General features: G+C 36.4%; 2 protein-coding genes, 1 long non-coding RNA gene and 1 pseudogene across 6 annotated transcripts; 2 read left to right on the top strand and 2 right to left on the bottom strand.

Annotated features, from left to right (window-relative positions):
• Nucleotides 1-1,254: 1,254 nt before the first annotated feature.
• LOC145212820 (uncharacterized) lies at nt 1,255-2,649 on the bottom strand (annotated as a pseudogene).
• Nucleotides 2,650-3,540: 891 nt separating this feature from the next.
• On the top strand, nt 3,541-13,396 carry LOC145212819 (small G protein signaling modulator 3 homolog). 3 transcript variants are annotated; one of them, XM_080081079.1, is made up of 23 exons: nt 3,541-3,631; nt 3,997-4,142; nt 4,612-4,757; nt 4,867-4,933; nt 5,690-5,796; nt 6,178-6,279; nt 6,392-6,576; nt 6,638-6,707; nt 8,329-8,524; nt 8,587-8,732; nt 8,876-8,971; nt 9,031-9,144; nt 9,607-9,661; nt 9,720-9,853; nt 9,968-10,123; nt 10,270-10,374; nt 10,437-10,495; nt 10,636-10,800; nt 11,059-11,107; nt 11,175-11,260; nt 11,469-11,652; nt 12,030-12,056; nt 12,790-13,396. In XM_080081079.1, the coding sequence occupies exons 3-23, from the start codon at nt 4,653-4,655 to the stop codon at nt 12,859-12,861; spliced, it is 2,280 nt and encodes a 759-aa protein (XP_079937205.1). In that variant the 5' UTR covers nt 3,541-3,631; nt 3,997-4,142; nt 4,612-4,652; the 3' UTR covers nt 12,862-13,396. The 3 variants fall into 3 exon arrangements, with proteins under 3 accessions (XP_079937205.1, XP_079937204.1, XP_079937206.1); XM_080081078.1 differs by lacking the exon at nt 3,997-4,142; XM_080081080.1 differs by lacking the exons at nt 3,997-4,142; nt 12,030-12,056.
• On the top strand, nt 6,714-7,600 carry LOC145212821 (uncharacterized). Its single transcript, XR_013856792.1, has 2 exons — nt 6,714-6,839; nt 6,979-7,600. It is a non-coding gene; the product is annotated as an uncharacterized LOC145212821 (long non-coding RNA).
• A 749-nt stretch (nt 13,397-14,145) lies between the features above and the next one.
• On the bottom strand, nt 14,146-17,351 carry LOC145214654 (GDP-D-glycero-alpha-D-manno-heptose dehydrogenase-like). Of its 2 annotated transcripts, none has more exons than XM_080083224.1 (6): nt 17,290-17,351; nt 16,963-17,117; nt 16,686-16,886; nt 16,051-16,320; nt 15,798-15,989; nt 14,146-14,783 (listed from the first exon to the last, which is right to left on the bottom strand). In XM_080083224.1, the coding sequence occupies exons 2-6, from the start codon at nt 17,107-17,109 to the stop codon at nt 14,592-14,594; spliced, it is 1,002 nt and encodes a 333-aa protein (XP_079939350.1). In that variant the 5' UTR covers nt 17,110-17,117; nt 17,290-17,351; the 3' UTR covers nt 14,146-14,591. The 2 variants fall into 2 exon arrangements, with proteins under 2 accessions (XP_079939350.1, XP_079939351.1); XM_080083225.1 differs by lacking the exon at nt 17,290-17,351 and adding an exon at nt 17,195-17,267.
• Between the last annotated feature and the right edge of the window lie 499 nt (nt 17,352-17,850).

Below are 17,850 nucleotides of genomic sequence, written 5' to 3'. Positions count from 1 at the left end.
TAGGATCACCTTTTGGTCTGAGCAAGCGTTATTGTCTATTTTCAATTGATCGATCGATTTTTTCAACGCATGGCGTTTTTCCAGGTTTAAAAAATACTTCGTATTTCTTTCGCCTTTTTCTGCCCACTTCGCTCGACTTCTTACCATCGCACCCTTTGTTTGGGCCTCTATTAGAATGTCCAATTCAATTTTTAATTTGGTTAGTTTTTCTATTAACTCAGGGTTACCTTGGGTTATTTCCTGCTCCAGTTTTTCTATTTCGCTCTCCAACTTCCGCTGTTTAGCAGAGTTTTTTCGTTTGACTTTTATGCTGTATTTTATGGTTTCTCCACGAATTACGGCTTTTAAAGCATCCCACCGAATATGCGGATTTGTGTCACATTGAGCGTTGTTTATCTTATAATCCTGAATTGTTTTTTGGATGATGGAAATAAACCTCTTATCCGATAGTAAATTTGTGTTTAATTTCCAATACCCTTTACCTCTAACAGTTTGTGAGAATTTAAGAGAGAATGATACGATCTTATGGTCTGATTTTACCCCCTGTACAATATCGGCAGATGTTACTTTGTTATTTAGGTATTCCGAAAGCAGGAAGAAATCGATGTGGCTAGCTACCAAAGGGTTAAGTTGTACTCGCGAAAATCTTTTGGTGGTCGGATGCATCTTACGAAAAACGTCGCATAAATTAAAAGTTTCCATATGTGAGAGAATACTGTTTCGTGAATTACGATTGGGATTAGGTGGCCCTTGGCTTTTGTCTAAATTATCCTGCAGCGTTACATTAAAGTCACCGCCTATGATGAGATTTGAGTTATCCTCCTCGCCTACTTTCGCAAAAAGCGTGTCGAAAAAAACTGGGTCATCGTTGTTTGGCGCGTATAGATTGCAAAGTTTCAATTCGCGGTTGTTATATTCGAGGTCGATGAAAACGTACCTCCCTTCGGGGTCTACTTCTACGACTTTGGGTGAGTGCAAAAAGTTTTTTGTGAGCAGGATTGCCACACCTTTACTGCGGGTAGAGCCATGTGCCCAAACTATTTTGTTACCCCATTCTAATTCCCATAATTTTTCCTCATTAATTGAACAATGCGTTTCCTGGAGAAACATGATATGAAATGCCTTCCTTTTAAGAAAGTGAAATATAGTTTTCCGTTTTTTATGATTTCTTATATCCCCCACATTAAAAGAGGCAACATTTAATACAGACATCACCGAAAGAGAAAATTAAAAAAGCAAAAAAACAACAACAAACTATTGATATTTCTGAACACCTTCTTCTATATCCCACTCATACTCAAACCCACAATTACAATTATAAGGTTGACTAGGTTCAATGTTGACAGCGTTTTTTTCCCACAACTGCAGTGGACTAATTTTCTTCTACAGGCGGGATTTGAACATTCTTTGCTCATAGCTATCTTAGGAAGAGCGTTAACTGTATTACATTCACAAGTAATGGCATACCTTTGGCATCGGATGCATTCGAACAAGTTTCCGTCCATTATGTATTCTGGTTGCATTTCGTTACAGCATGGCATCAGCCTCATTGGTGCTTGACATTTTGGACATTTTGTTTCTGTTTCGAATTGTGGCAAAAGGAACAAGGTTGCCTCATCGCAACAAGCCTTGGCCACTATATATTCTTTTTTGCATTTACAGCAGAAGAAATTCTTGCAGTCTGGGTCCACTAGGCTTCCAGTATTGTAGCTTGGGCTTTGGGCACTTTACTGGGATTGTGTATTCGCATAGACTACGAGATTTACTTTCCGGAAAATCTGTTGGGCTATTACGTGGTCGTTTGCGAGCCCCTGTCGGGGCAATAATTGCCGAGATCTCCTGTTTTTCTTGGTTGATTTGTTCAACCTCATGCAATGCCTCTGGGACAGGGTCACTATCATACTGGAGGCGTTGAGTCGTCACCTCCTTATCTGAGATCTGGGTTTGCAAGCGTGACCCAGTTTCCTTATCTTGCGGCGCTGCTTGGGTTTTGTTTTGTTGCTGCCTGTTTTCTAACAAAGGAAAATCTTCCTTTCTTTTTGCACAAGCAGACTGTTTGTGGCCTGTTTCTCCACAGTATTTACAGGTAATTGCTTGACCGTGATATGTTACATAAAATTCACAACCATGTAGCCTACCTGGATGTAGCTGGGTATGGTTTTTTTTTCTAGATCAACTTTGTTCATGGTAAGTATCCTCATACCGGAAAAAAGTCCTTCTTTGTCTTTTCTATGTACTATTTTATTTACTTTGCCATAGTGCTCCTCCATGTTTTTAGCAATTAAGGCATTTGGAAACGGTATCGGGACCCATCCAACGCCTACATTAATCGTATCGCTTTCATACAGCCTTGAGTTTTGAACATACGATACCTCCAATAATTTCCTGTGCAGGTCCAAAACGTTTTCTCTTGTTGTGCAGGTTACATCCACAAGAGTGCCCTTCATTTCAGCTATTCCTACGATTTTTCTTAAAGGGAAATTGATTTCCTTCATTAGGTTCCATAATTCTTCTCTTTTAAGCTGCTTCGTAGCTTTAAAACTCAAGCAGTTTGGCCTTTTTAGTGCACTCACCGCACTGTCGGTTGCCGCCTGCGCATAACTTGGCTTTTTGCTCATACCTCCTTCCTTCATGAGCGCCAGACACGTCTCCTTTACACTAGTAGTTGGATTAAAAATAAAATATGTTCCAATTATATCGCCTCCAGTGGCGAAGAAAATGTTTTTATTGCTGTCGGTCGTCGGAGTATCGGTATTCGGTAACGCGTTTTGTTGTGTGTATTTGTGCGTCTCTGAAAACCTAAATTTTGGGCTGCACTGCATTGACCTTTTCGTTACTTTATCTAAACAGACGACTTTAATGCGCAGATAAGCGACAGTTTGTATTCGCACTACCAGTGACACTGAGACAGTGATTGTTACAAAAAAGTTTTTTTTACTACATATATATTTTCATGCACGCCTCGCTTGGAATGGAAGTGCTTTCTTTGTAAGACAAAGACGCGGCAATGTACTAATCTAATTAAAGCGCACATTTGTATAGCGTCAAAAGTTATTTTAGATATAAAGCACATAGGCTTTTCACATAATCTAAATCTAAAGTGTTTGTTTGTGCGCTATTGTTCTTTACTAGTAACCACCAAAGTCTACGTCCAAAATGATACAGCGGGTATAGGAAAATGTCACATAAATTGTCTGATTGAATTTGATTCGCCAAATTGAATAGAAATATCGGGTTCTAACATTTCAACGTAATAATAAAAGCTAAATTGCTTTTTTCATGTAATTTTGGCCACTTGTTTTTTGTGTAAACTTTGGCCTGTCAAATTCATGTTAAAGCCCACCAGTTTGTAAAAATTGACAATGTGTTTTTCCCTATACCTTCTGTATTAATTTTGACACAAAATGGCGTCCATGAGGCTCTAACACGTAGCAATGGGTTGGATGGGACTACTTGTGTTTTATATATAATATACTTTGGTAACCACTAACATCCATCCTGCTTTGTTTGTTATGACAATAGTCAAGCAAAGTCTCCACTATTTTTTGTATGTTTTGCAGCAACTTGTAGCATAGGGACCCTGTAACTGTAATAACCAGTATCCATCCCCTCAAACAACCAACAATATATGGTAAGATGTGTGGTGGTGTGTTTTGAAATTTTGTTTTGTAAAAAAATGTTTTGTCCTGTTTTTTTGACAACCCCTAAAGTGCTGAAATTTGAACAGTTGTTTGTATCGGGTCCTTGTTTGCTATTTGAAATTTTGGCTCAGTTGTTTCCTTTACAGCATATAACATGCGCACAATGTATGTACTGGACAGTAAGGCAGAAGTCCCAAGGGTTTGTACTGATTTACAGTCGAAGATGTTTAATGTTGTATTTAGTTTTAGTGCAGCTTATCATTTATTAGCTCTATGCTTTTATATGTATAGGTTTTAGCGGGTTTTCTGAAAAAAAATTCTTTTTCAACAGCAATTTCACTCTCTTTTTTAACAGCAATTTCAAGGGCAAGCTAAAGATTAAATTCTGGGAGGATTGGAAATATTTTTACCCTTTCTTTTTCACTATGTTCTGTGTTGATATGACAATATAATGGTGGAAAAATGAATTTAGACAAAACCATAACCAATTCACATGAACAGGTGTGTGGGGTCCCATTAGTTTTTGTTTGCAAAAACAATCTTGTGTGAAGGAAAAATCGTGTCTGTAGTAAGTTAGTAAATAAGAGTACAGAATATATATATTTATATATATATATATGACATGGAAATATATAGAAAAGCCACCTTTCTAGTTCAGATTTAATACATTCAAGCGGTGGTACTAAATACTGTATGATTCCACATGTTATCACACAAAGTTGTAAAGACTTGTTTATGCATTAGGGAAGTCATAATTTTGCGGACTTTGAAAAGCGCTGATTATTAGAGCTATTTGGGTTGGGTGAAGGTTTGTATTTGAAATAATACTAGAATCTGCTCCATTTTTCCCTTTTTGTGGCTTGTAATCTCACAATCACACACCATGCAGTATTCAAAGCATTATACCATGCAGACATATATAGAAATGGTATTTAGTACCACCCCATTCAAGTCACATTTTTTATTGCAGCTGGTTTGCTGAATCCCCCAACAGAGTAAAAGTTTTATGCAATGGAGCTACCAGAAACTAGCCAATCATGTGTATCTCTGGGCATTCCGTTTTCTGCTGTAACTGAGTCAATGAGGCCTAAAAATATCATTGAAAATCTCCAACGGGTATGTTTTTAGGCATCTACCACTTTTTGGTAGACAGATGCACTAAAAAAACCTAATAATGTTTGATGCAAAGTTTAATAAAGTTTGATGCAAACCGGTGTTTAAATAGGTGGATGAAAGCTTTGACCAACCAGAATACAGATATGACGAGTTCGGCTTTCGGGTTGAAGAGGAAGGTTTGTTTTATGTTTTTTTGTACCACTGTGCTTCAGTTAAAAAAATTCTGTAAACTTACACCTTTCTCATACAAAGTCTGTAAGTTGTGTTTTCGTGCAAGAAATAAATTAATTTTGATGCTATAATGCAGGGGTGGGGAACCTACTTAGTACTGCGGGCCGCATGAATTGCACAACATTTTCGGGCGGGCCAAATATTTTTTTATTTTCAAATTCCGTGTAATAATACCCTCAGCACACAAGTGATTTTATATTTCATCGCTCCAGATTTGATTTTTTCTTTGCTGTTACTTGTTTGCAACAAACAAGGCATACAGGTTTATCACTTAATTCGACTAAAATCTGTGCATTCTTTCTGTAACACCCTAGCTCCATTTAAAACTAACACCACATGGCAAATGATTTGTTACTGTAAGGAGAGACAATCGAGTGAATGTTACGTCACAAATACAGCAAGCGGTTGAATGTGTGGCAATTTTAATAAGTTTGACGTCAAATGTAGAAATGTTGAAGTCTATTTAAGTAACTATTTGTACATAAACATTTTATTATTGTTTTTTTTATGCTGTACTTTAACAAAATTGTGACGCGGGCCACAAAAAGGCAAGCGGGCCGCAGGTTCCCCACCACTGCTATAATGGAAATGTAAAAGTAGTTGATGAACCCCAATGTGTCATAACAATTTTATGCATGTAACTGAGGTAGTATGTTTTGTAAAAAATAAATACTAATGTTATAAGTTTGTTTTCCATGTAGATGGAGCAGAACCGGAGAGTAGCAAAATTTTGGGTATGCCCTGGGCTGAGAACCATCAACATGAGCTGCAGTGGCAAGCATACATTGAGTTTACCCTAAATTCTCAGGTGTGTAACATTGTCACACAAATCCTATACAGTGTGGTTAAGTTAAACCTTTGGGGCCACAATATGGATTTAGCTCAACCTTGTGCACTGTAACCATGAGGTTCAGCCACCAGTAACATATAAAATTTGCTCTTAAGTGTGCCTTTTGAGTTTGATATGTGAAAGAAAACAACTAGTAATGTCAATTCAAATGCAGGGATATACACAAAACAATAGCCAGCTTGATTAACTAGTAAAATAAAAATCTGAGTAATGAGTAATAGGGCAAATTTGCAATCCTTTAAAAAAGTAGAAATTCACAACAGTTTTTGTTGTTTTGCAGAGCACATAAACTAACACTTGGAACATGCTGAGTTACCATTTGTTTTACTCTTCATTTAGGTTGAAGATATGACATGGGATAAGATAGGTTCAACTCTTCCCCATTCAGAAAAGCTTAATCAACTTGTTAGATCAGGTATTCCACACAGCATGAGGGCCCAGGTGAATATTGGCATTTAGGCAAAGCTAGTTGCTACATATAAAAAGCTGTTTGGTCCAAAATTGGACTTTGATTGAATCTCTTCATATTATCTCAGCTTTTTGGGGTTTATAGATTTGGACAAGACTATCAGGAGCAATACAGAAAAAACACAGCAGCAAAATTTCCTACGATGAAATGACAAAGGCCAGTTTGAATTCAAACCATGGTGCAATTGCAAAGGCAATAGAAAAAGACTTGCTTCGGACTATTCCCACTAATGCATGTTTTTCAAACATAGACAGTCCTGGAATACCCAAGTTCGTACTAAAGTTTTAAGTGGATTTATATAACAAAGTATATGTGTAAAATATATTTTAGGTTGAGAAGAATCCTACAGAACATTGCTTGGTTGTATCCTGACAATGGATATTGTCAAGGAACCGGAATGGTATGAAAAACATATTTTATGTTACAAGTTAGTTTTCAATCAGCTTCAACTTTTTTGAAGTGTCGTGCTCATATGTTACATTTGAACATATGCAAGAATGTCATAGATTAAACCAGAGTTTTAAAAGTCAGGGTTTTTCGGATTGCTTTTAACAAAACAAAGAAAAAATATGTCTCCAATTCAGGGAATTAGTGTTTCCCAAACTATGGGTTGCAAGCCAAAGTTTGGTCACCTGAAATTTGTTGATGGTCGCCTGTTTTTTTTTTGCAAGTTTTTTTTGTACGAGATGGTAATTATGGGTCCCCTTCCCTGAAGGGGACACATATTGATTTTACTCGAATTGTTTGTTTGTTTTTTGTTTGTTTGTTTTCCTTTTTTTTTTCTTCCCAAAGTTTGTCCGACTCGTTTTTCCATCAAATGTTTGATGGATTTGGCTGAAATTTACACATATGGTAGATATAGTTATGTAGATGTGCATCCCACTTTGTTTTTGTTGATAACCCCAGTATTTACCCTGCTAGCCCCCTAAAATGGGTGTTTTTACCCAAAGTTTGTCTGACTCGTTTTTCGATCAAATGATTGATGGATTTGGCTGAAATTTACACAGATGGTAGATATATTCATGTAGATGTGCATCCCACTTTGTTTTTGTTGATAACCCCAGTATTTACCCCACTAGCCCCCTAAAATGGGTGAGTTTTTAAACAGTGTCAGAATTGGCTGAAATTGGGATTTCTTGTATAGTATGCCATTTATAGGTGTCGATTGTTGTGTTCAACCCTATAGTCCTAACATTTACCCCACAAGCCCCTAAAGTGTAAAATGTATTTGTATGTTACTGGGCACCACAAACGAAAGATTTCTTTGGCGCAATAGTGTTACAAGGGCAAGCAGTTGTATGTTGCTCGTTGGTGGGTTGCTTGGTGGTCGTTTTTGCGCCATGGCAGTTAGGGGCTTGTTAACAGCCCTATGACATCAGAAACGTTAACAGTTGTTGCTCAAAACACCTCTAGTGGTCGAAATTTTAAACATTGGTGGATTGGGCTGAAATTTTGCAGTACTATTGATTGAGTCATTGTGGTTTTTATATATTTTTTAGTTTGTGTGTCGAACCCAATTAGTTACCCTACTAGCCCCCTAAAATGGGTCAGTTTTTTAAAACGTTAAATAGGACATACTTCAAACAATATCTGGGGTGAATCTAATTTTATAGTTTGTATTCTACATAGCATTATTATTTAGGCCCAGTTCCGATCACTGTGTTTTACCTTACAACACCCGACTTTCTCATGATTATCTCTTGAATTGCATTATTTTCAACTTTGCATGTGTGGGGACCCATGAGTTTTTGCCTGCAGAAACGGCTAAAGGTGACTAATATGGGACCCAATACAAAATAAACATAGGAAATATATTTATGTTTTAAAATAGGTTATAGTGTATGTGCAAGGGCAATATATACTAAGCCACCCTTCTAGTGGATAATTTTGTTTGTGACGTCACATGATATGCTGTCTTGGTGATAAACTGATAATGCATCACACTACAGTTGCACAAAATCAAAATGTTTGGTTGAAAAAAAGAATAATATCTGGTTGACTTTTTTTTTATTCTGTTATAGATTGCATCTCACCTCCTGTTGTTCATGGAAGAGGAAGATGTTTTTTGGACAATGTGTGCAATTATAGAGGATCTGCTTCCTTTGTCATATTTTGGTACAAGTTTGTTTGGGGTTCATGCTGATCAAAGAGTTTTACGTCAGCTTATAGTACAATTCCTTCCAGCTATAGATACAATTTTACAAGAACATGATATTGGTAAGTGCATGGTAACACAGGGATACATGATGTTATAGGTTTTGAGTTGTTTGTTTCTACAGAACTCTCATTAATCAGCTTACATTGGTTTATTACAATCTTTGCGGGTGTTTTGCACACAAAAATTCTGCTTCGTGTATGGGATCATTTCTTTATGGATGGGTCAATTGTCCTTTTTCAAATTGCTATTGGAATGCTGAAATTAAAGGTGCGCTAATGGTTTGGTTCGTTGTTTATAATTGCTTAAATATGTAGTGTTAGTCAACCTTATATTATTTGTTTTACTAAAGCAAACAAATTGTGGTTCATTAAATCAACACATTGAAACATAATTTCTAAATATTTTGTCAGGAAGAGAAGTTGATTTGTTTGGAGAACTCTGCTGAGATTTTTAATACGTTATCTGACATCCCATCTGAAATTGATGACATTGATCTACTTCTGACAGTTAGTTAGGAGTGCCTTTTAAATGTTATTTAGTTGTTATAATGTTATTGTATTTGCAGACATCATACAAAATTGCTGGTTCACTGACTACAGTGGTGTTAAACACACACAGAGAAAAACACCAAGCATATCTGCTTGCTAAACATGGCAAACATGTTGTTGCAGATCATCAGGTTTGTTTCCTATTAAAAAAAATCACACCTAAAAATTGGTTTATGGACTGACTAGTCGTTGAACTGGTGTTTTGCTACTGAAAAGCTGACATACACACCAGACAATGACTTATGTGATTTGGCTTTATATTACTAAGTTCAGCCAGCATAGTGCAACCTCCAGATGGGTCTGTTGTGGGTAAGAATCAAACCTCAGGCTGGACTTTTTAGCCCCTTCCTTGCCTTTAGAGAGACATTCGAAGAGATCCGCTCAATTCGACAAATTGCCTCTAGTGGCCTGACATACAATATTTTTGTAACATGTTTAATAAGATCTCATGATGATTTCTCATCAAATCACATCAACATGGTTGTATTGCACTTGTACACAAAAACATGTTACAGAGTTTAAATACTTGTGATAAGATTTTTTCAACTCTGTTACATAATGCACATAATTATTGCACACATTTTTTAATATAGATTCCAAGGAAGCAAATGGTACGCAGAAGATCGTTTATTGGAAAGCTTTTCTCAGGTATATATACTAGTATACATAAATGATTGTGTATTATAGTATATTGTTTTATCTTCAGGCTCTGCAATTGACGAGAATTTCGAAAATTTGAAAGCCAAAAATATTAAACAAACAGAATTGGTATCGGAACTGAAGAATTCTATCACCCACATCACACGACATTTTTGTAAACTGGAAAAATTTCCAGACCTTGTAAGGGAATAATTGTTGGCTGCTTTGAAAATCATTAGTTTTCAAGTTTGAAACATATAGTTCAGTGTATGTTGACTCGAAAGGAACAAGGTTATTCATACATTTTGTCCACAGAACCTCAATCCTGACTATTCACCAGAAAGCCATGTAATTGACCATGATGAGTATATGAATGTGTCACGACAGCGCAGACAACGAGCAAGGGCTTTGTTAGATTTTGAGCGAAATGATGATGATGAATTGGGCTTCAAAAAGAACGACATAATCACAGTAAGTTTTGGAAAGTCAAATCCATTAAAGCACCTTTTAGAATAGGCAAATCAACAATAATGTTTTTTCTCAAAAACTGTGCTTTTCATGTGCCATGAATTACTTTTGGCATTTTTTTCTTTAAACCTCACACTGAATATTTGTAGATAATAAGCATGAAAGATGAACATTGCTGGGTGGGTGAACAAAATGGACTTCAAGGTTGGTTTCCTGCCAAATTTGTCGAACTGCTGGATGAACGAAGTAAAACAGTTAAGTTTATCTTTCTGTAATTACGTAACTTCTGTTTTAGTCAATATTATATTTTGTTTAGTATTCTGCTGCTGGAGATGGAAATGTAAACGATTCAATTACTGATCTGGTTCGAGGCGGGTAAGCCCCATTTTGACTTGCACAATTTAAAAAGTAGCAAGTTCAAATACCCTTCTATAATGTCCTAAAAATGAAAATGATAATAAGGAAGACATTTTTTACTCCACTGACTAACTACCCAGATCTGTTGTATTTTTTAGACTGTGTCCTGCCCTATCAGCCATATTTGAACATGGTCTGCGCAGACCTGTATTTCTTGGTAGCGCATGTCATGCATGGCAATTCATTGAAGAAGCTGCATCTCATGAAGTGGAAAAAGATTTTGATTCTGTTTTTTCACGACTGGTTCTCTGTAAAACGTTTAGGTTGGTCCTATGTTTTTGGTGGTCAGAAACCAGAGGTCTTTAACTAAGGTTTTGTGTAGTGCTGACATTTTGGGTTCTGCAAAAAAATTAAACAAACATTAAGGATGTGACCCCAAAAGGTTGAAGAGCCATGGTGTGGCTGGACTCTTTAAAAAGTTTAGTTGTTTGGGATCAGTGGTCAATTTCTGAGTTTAAGAGGGAAAATTTGTTTTAGAAAAAAAAGTATACTATCATCGCCCACGTTTAAAACTTTTTTAGATTGGATGAAGATGGCAAAGTATTGACTCCAGAAGAACTGCTGTACAGGGTAATTTCACTTTTACAGCGTTTCAACAGACATAAAACTTCACATACAACTAAGGTTTTGTTTTTAGTGTGTGCAAGCTGTCAATTTGTCCCACAACAATGCCCATGCACAAATGGATGTCAAATTTAGAACCCTTATTTGCTACGGGTTAAAGTAAGACATTTTTTGTTTTGTTTTTCATTTTTGAACTAACTTTTAGGTGGCTAGAAAAATATATTGGCATCTGGCAATGTATAGGAAATCCACATTTGTGTATTTATATAATTGCATAAAAAGTGTTTGTGGCCTACATGGGGATTGTGACCACCCTGATTTCGACTAAAACCAGTATTCATATATTTGAAAAATGCTTTGTGTTTAGTGAACAAGTTCTGCATTTGTGGTTGGAAGTTTTATGCTCATGTCTTCCTGTGGTGAAAAAATGGTATCATCCATGGTCTTTTCTTTTATCTCCTGGTTGGGTCCAAATCAAGTGCGAACTCCGTTTGTTGTCCAAGTTTACATTTTACCTCCCCCCTGACTCTGAACTGCCAAAGACAAAAGAGGTGTGTTCAATTTAAAGGCTGTTTGTGCAAAATTGTGTTCACACCAACAATTTATAAATATGAACTATAAAATCAAATCATGCTGTACTGGATCTAGTTGTGTCCCACATTTGTTGTGACTCTGCTCTACCAGTGTTTCAGTGTTCCCAACTAGAATTTATACAGTCTACATTGTGGTGGTTGACAGTTTAAGTGCTTGAACACAGCTCCATCACATGTGGGACACTACTAAACAGTTACAATGTCTGATTTAAAAAACATCAAAAAAAAACACACGGTAAAGTGAAGAAAATTAATTGCAAAAAATTCATATGAACCTGCTCCTACTTTGCATTATGTTGCTGACCCCATGCTATAAACCTTTATTTGTACCCAAGCTATCTGCCAAAAAATCATCGACTGGGGTAAGTTTATCACACAGTGATGCATGTTGTTTTGTAGTAAACATGGTCATGTAGTAATGGTGTGTAACTCACTGTATTTGTGGTTAACTTGGGTGGCTGGTGTACTGCATGTATGTTTTCAATTCATGTTTTTTGCCTTTCTTTGGCACATGGATGGTTTGAAACTGTAGATGTCACTGTTGTACCCTGTGCAGCAAAACAACACTGTGGCAAGATAGAAAGTAACTAATATTTTTTAATTAAGGGTTGGCATCAATCGGGGGTAAAAACAATAGGGAACAGATCATGATTTTCCTTTCAAAAATCAAATAAAAGATTTTTTGGGGGATATATCAATTTATGCAACTAATGTTCCTAAAAAATGAATGGCTATAGTCCAATTTAGTCCATACTGTTGTTGACTTAATTTGCGCACATGCAAGGCCTTGTTGGTAGCATAAGTAGTTGTGCTAAGCCTCACATGATCTTCATTAATTATTCTTTGTGAAACAAATAGCCAATCAAAAATTATTGGCCAACTTTACCTTGTCTAAGTACCTTTTATTGTACATGTTTGATTTCACTAGCATCTGGTACAGTATTGAACAAATTAAAAAAAACGGGTTTAGACAAAACAAAAAAGTTACAAATAAATAAAATAATTTTTAAGGGTTAATCATTAAATTTGTTTAGTTTGATAAATATGATCTCTGTGCATTCATTGTTATTTTCATCATACATTTTTTCATTGCAGTCAAACGAATCCTTAAAAGAAGGAGTTCGGGATATGCTTGTCAAGCACCATCTCTTCAGCTGGGACTTGTAATATGTTTCCTCTTGATTGGCCACCCAAATTAGTTATTTAACTATTCTGTCACACTTGATTTCAAATCCGTGAAAAAAGGTACTTGATGGACACGATGGATAAATTTTAACTCCTGTTATTTCTTTTTTGTTGTGCAAAAATAAATTAAAGCTGTAATTTAGACTAATTAGACTATAGTTGATGCTTTTTGTATGATGTGGACTGTAGCATATTTTTTAAAGGTATGTTTGCAAATGTCAAGAAATCATGTTTTAAAGATCCTATCCTACATTTTACTGCTGCGGTACTTCTCTATTGTATGTGTAATATATGTGAGCCGGACATGCACAGTGCACTATCACAACACACTTTGTACTTCGTTATGGCTACCGTGTCAACGTATTTGCACAATATTTATGTTTTAGTTGTGTCTCTTGATTTTGTTGTTGTTCCGATCGTGTCATAGCTTACAAAGTATGAAGCTTCGTTTTCTTCCGAATCCAGGGTTGTGCAATGTGGATTTTGTAGCGTAATAATAAATTGTTTGTAACTAAAACTGTTCGGTTTGTATGGAATATAAATTTTTTATTCCATTTGTGTAAAAGTTTGCCGCCCAACTGTGTCTCAACGTTAGCTTGGTTAAACACCTAAACATAAAGAGTCAAAAAAGTCATTCATGATTACAAACAAGGACCAAGGTAGGACAAGATTTTGCAAAGTTTCTATTTGAAACAAGCCTAAATCCGCACTGCAGCACAAATTATTACTAAAATTACATCAAAAAGCAAAGCCACAAAAGATTGCACCAACAAAATCAAAAGTCAACTTAAACTAGCATGCACTAAATGCATATTTTAGAGATGCCGCAAAATTGTGTGATTTCGCAGAGCTGAAGCCTCAAAGATTGTCTCGGTAGGGTTATTGCTAACTTCCGCATCTACACTTTAAGATGCTCGTTAGCTATTATCACTTCTACAACTCTTGAACGTGGATGCAAATATTCGCATGCTACAACGTCAAAACATTAACAGAAAAATGTAAAAAATACTGAAGCGAGTGCATGTCAGCACATTGACGTTGTGGCACATTTACTCCTATGGTTGATTTTAAGCGGACACAAAACAACCCTTTTTATACCGCACGTACAGCTACTTCTGTTTGAAAACTAAAATCATTGAACTTTGACACGCATACCCCATAAAAGCAACCAACAGACCATTTGGGGGTCGCGAACCCCATGATGGGAACCATTGTTTTAAAAAATACTTTTGGGAGTATCCATACATGCTCTGCAGTACAACACAATTCCTTTTGCAGTAATGTATTCATTCATATAGCAACGTCACATCACACACGATGGTAAATGAAAACACCAATTGCACATGGACAAACAATACACGTGGTTTCACAGTTCGTTTGCTGGTGCTTCACACACGTCAATCTTGTGCACATGAACTCGGCAAGAAAAGCATCAATACGAGGAAGGGACAGCGATTTTAGACAGTAAACAAAATTTATAGCTGCATAAAAAATATCTATGGCAGTAGGCAGTTATATCACGTCAGGATTTGTTTCAAAAAGCAACACAGTTTGGGTAACGTGGTGTAAAATTAACTACACAGTTCTTAACCTAATTAGAATAAATAGTAAAACTCGGAAGCATACAGTTCTTGTGCCGTAGTACCAGTATCAAAACAGCAACTTTTTTTTCATTTACAGCAATACAAACACAAACACGCACACACACAAGATTAAACGTTTTTACAAATCCGCACGTCAGCCTCGGAAAACAATGGAAGGATTTGTACAAGTTCTTCAATTCCACTGTCAAGAGATTCGCGTGCACGAAATCCCAGCTTTCTTAACTTATTGTAGGAAACTTCATAATCGCGTTTGTCCTGATCCTTGTCAGTCTGTTCTTCAGTGAATGTAAAATCGGGAATCTGTGTACAAGGTACTAGCATGAGTCGTATTTCACAGCTGGTTTAAATCGTCACACGACGAACGGCCACCAACGATATCACATACATTTCGGTTGATTTAATTTTCTTCGGTCTAAGCCAGGGGTGCACAACCTTTTCGTTGGGAAGGTCGCATTGCAGATCCTTAATTCATCAACGGTCGCCAAGTGTGGTTTGGTTTATATTTGTAAATTACTGATGTAAGGGAATGGGTTTTTATAGAATGTACATATATATATAATCTAATAACGCCCGAAGAACCAAGATTAATCCAAGATAAATTGATCCAAAGACTGAGCTGAACAGGCTTGCGTTTAGTCTTAACTGGGTATGGCGTCATCACCTATACTGTGACGATTATGGTGCCTATTTTTCACATTGTTTGCTCGTAATAGGCTTGCACAAAGTTTGACGCATATGATTACTGGACTGGTTGTGCTTTTTCCAGCCCTTTTATTCCAATTAAGACCAATTTTGAAATCCAAAAATATAGCAAAACAGTTTTATTTACGTCACGGCCGCCAGTCTATGCATTTTAGTAGACTTGAAAAATGGCCGCATAAATTCGTCTCCGCGGCCATGCAGCCCTGGTCTAAGCGGAAACAATATTTAAATTACTTCCATTCAATCAATATACCGTTGGCATCCAATTTGTCTTAGCAGAAACGATATAACTATGTGTTAGTATAAAAAAATACGGCATTTGTCACGACAGAAACAGCTACACATCGAAACGGTCGGTACCCAGAAAATCGGTTCCTGTATTGTGTTTTCATATTACAGCGAATTTTTTGTACAAGTCCTTTTTGTAAATGCACAATTGGCGCCAGCCCGCTTCGGTGGGAATTGCATTTCGCTTATCAAGGAAGGAAGGGCCACGATATCCTTTTAATGACGCCAACCCATCTGTAAATTTTCACTGGTCGGCCTGGCTGGATTTTTGAATTGATGCGACAAATCCTAAACGATGGATGTGTATTCACAGTGTTGTAATACCTTTTGTTGAATTTTCTGGACGACTTCTCGCTTTGTAAGATTAAGTTCGTTGCAACCGACGTTAAACGCTTCTCCTTTCATCGAGTCGTAATTACGGATGGCAAAAAGGAACGCGCGGGCAGCATCCTTCACGTGCAAGAAAGTTCGCCGAAACCACCCTTGATACAAATTCAGCTCACCCTTTTCAATGGCCTGAATCAGTAAAAAGAATATTCAACAGAGATCAAAGAAAAAATGAACTGGGTCAAAATACCTGGTATGTGAGGTCATTAACAAGAAGATCGAGCCGCATTCGAAATGAAACGCCGAATAGGGTTGCCATACGTAAAGCAACTCCACCAAAACCCAACACACATTTCTCAGATTCAGCTTTTGTTTTTCCATAAAGACTTAGAGGTACCAGAGGTGTTTCTTCTGTGCAGGTCCCTTTCACTGCACCATAACAGGAACCAGTGGAGGCAAAAATCAACTGCTGCCATGGTTTCAGGTTTCGGGCTATTTTCTTTGTGGCAAGTTCATTAACCTGTGGTTAGCAAATTTAAAGGTTTGCACGTGTTTTTTCACAATTACGCAGAGCAATTTGGACACAAAAACTGTACTGTATACAACATCCGTTTTTAAAACTTTGAGATGTGACCCACCCTGCCAGGAGCCACGTAAAGAGTTTTTAAAATAACAATTACACTTATTTTCCAAAAGTCTATAAAAGTTCCGTTTTAAAACTTAATAGGCAAACCAATGCAAAGCACAAACTTCAACTGCATATAATCTTGCATAAGTAATTTTTTTAAATTGTTTGCTGAAAGTGTAGTTTAGTGGTGGTTTTTTCACTTTCACGAAAATAAATGGATGAAAGACTAAAAAGGGGGAGGCATATAACAATCATACCTCAACTGCAAGTTCTGGTTCTTTAACACAAGCTGGATATCCCACAATGGCTGCTAAATGAACAATTGTATCACATAGTGGTAAAACTGCTTTCATCTGTGTTTCATCACAAACATCACCCTTGATAACAGATAAGTTGGGATGTCCCAGAAAAGGTAGAATCGGGGTGATTCCCCACAAAAAGCAGTCATAAATTATAACCTGTTAAGTTGCACAGAAAATACATTGGTCACTGCTATCTCTGAACAGTTTTATTACACATCATTAGTGAGTGTACCTTGTATCCACATTCCAGAAGTAAAGCACAAAGGCGTGATCCAAGATAACCGGCTCCACCAGTAACTAATACAGTATGAGACTCTTTTTGCAACTTTTTTTCAGCTGGTAGAAATGCATCTGATATTGTGTTTGCATCACCATTCATATTTTTGACTAATATACACAAAATCAATAAGATATTTATTTACAATTCATAACCTAAAATACACAAAAGTTTGCTGGTGATGTACCTTGTTTAATATCAATGCTTAATGTGTTATTCAAAAGACTGTTCAATACATTTTAAGTAAGCCAGCCATTGTCTCCAAATTATCACCCTCATTACCTGCAAAATATTTTATGATTTGTGCAGCTTATATATAATTGAGAGTTATTCTTTTTCAAAATAGCCAATCTTCAAGGATTGGGCAGAATGAACTGCAATTCAAATTTGGAACAAAAAATGTACAAATGTAAAACTGTTTGCATCCATTAAAGGTCCAGCTCTCAAATTGTTAAAATTCCCAGAATGTGATTACCAGTTTTATTAACATAGCCTTATAATTACTGTAACATTACTTTGTTCCATTGCGTAACAGGAAACACATCTAGTTATACAAACTTGTAGTATTAAATCAAAACAAAAGAACAAGGTACAGAGTTTTACACATACAGTGCATTTGTTGTTAATAGTGTGTCCTTTTGACAAAAGTAAAGTGATAGATTTAGCAATGTAACAATTGTGTAAAACAACAAAATACCTAAAATTACGTTTGGTTTTGAAAAACTAATATGTTTATAAGCAACAAAACTTAATCACACTTTTTGTTAAAAGTTGCCACAACTTACATACTGTCTACAGATATTTTGAACCGAGGGTTCCTCTAATTCACGAATTTTTTAATTC

The sequence above is a fragment of the Phallusia mammillata genome, chromosome 2 (genome assembly GCF_965637545.1).
Source record: "Phallusia mammillata chromosome 2, kaPhaMamm4.hap1.1, whole genome shotgun sequence".
Taxonomy (NCBI): domain Eukaryota; kingdom Metazoa; phylum Chordata; class Ascidiacea; order Phlebobranchia; family Ascidiidae; genus Phallusia; species Phallusia mammillata.
Note: the sequence above shows the minus strand (reverse complement) of the source record. Positions and strands in the feature narration are given on the sequence as shown.

Excerpts from the sequence above, each read along its gene's own strand:
- LOC145212819 (XM_080081078.1), top strand. The coding sequence starts at position 4,653 with ATGGAGCTACCAGAAACTAGCCAATCATGTGTATCTCTGGGCATTCCG. Across the intron at positions 4,758-4,866 it reads TCATTGAAAATCTCCAACGG|GTGGATGAAAGCTTTGACCA; the intron begins GTATGTTTTTAG and ends GTGTTTAAATAG. Across the intron at positions 5,797-6,177 it reads AGTTTACCCTAAATTCTCAG|GTTGAAGATATGACATGGGA; the intron begins GTGTGTAACATT and ends CTCTTCATTTAG.
- LOC145214654 (XM_080083224.1), bottom strand. The coding sequence starts at position 17,109 with ATGAATGGTGATGCAAACACAATATCAGATGCATTTCTACCAGCTGAA. Across the intron at positions 15,990-16,050 it reads TTAATGACCTCACATACCAG|GCCATTGAAAAGGGTGAGCT; the intron begins GTATTTTGACCC and ends TTACTGATTCAG. Across the intron at positions 14,784-15,797 it reads TCCAGAAAATTCAACAAAAG|ATTCCCGATTTTACATTCAC; the intron begins GTATTACAACAC and ends CCTTGTACACAG.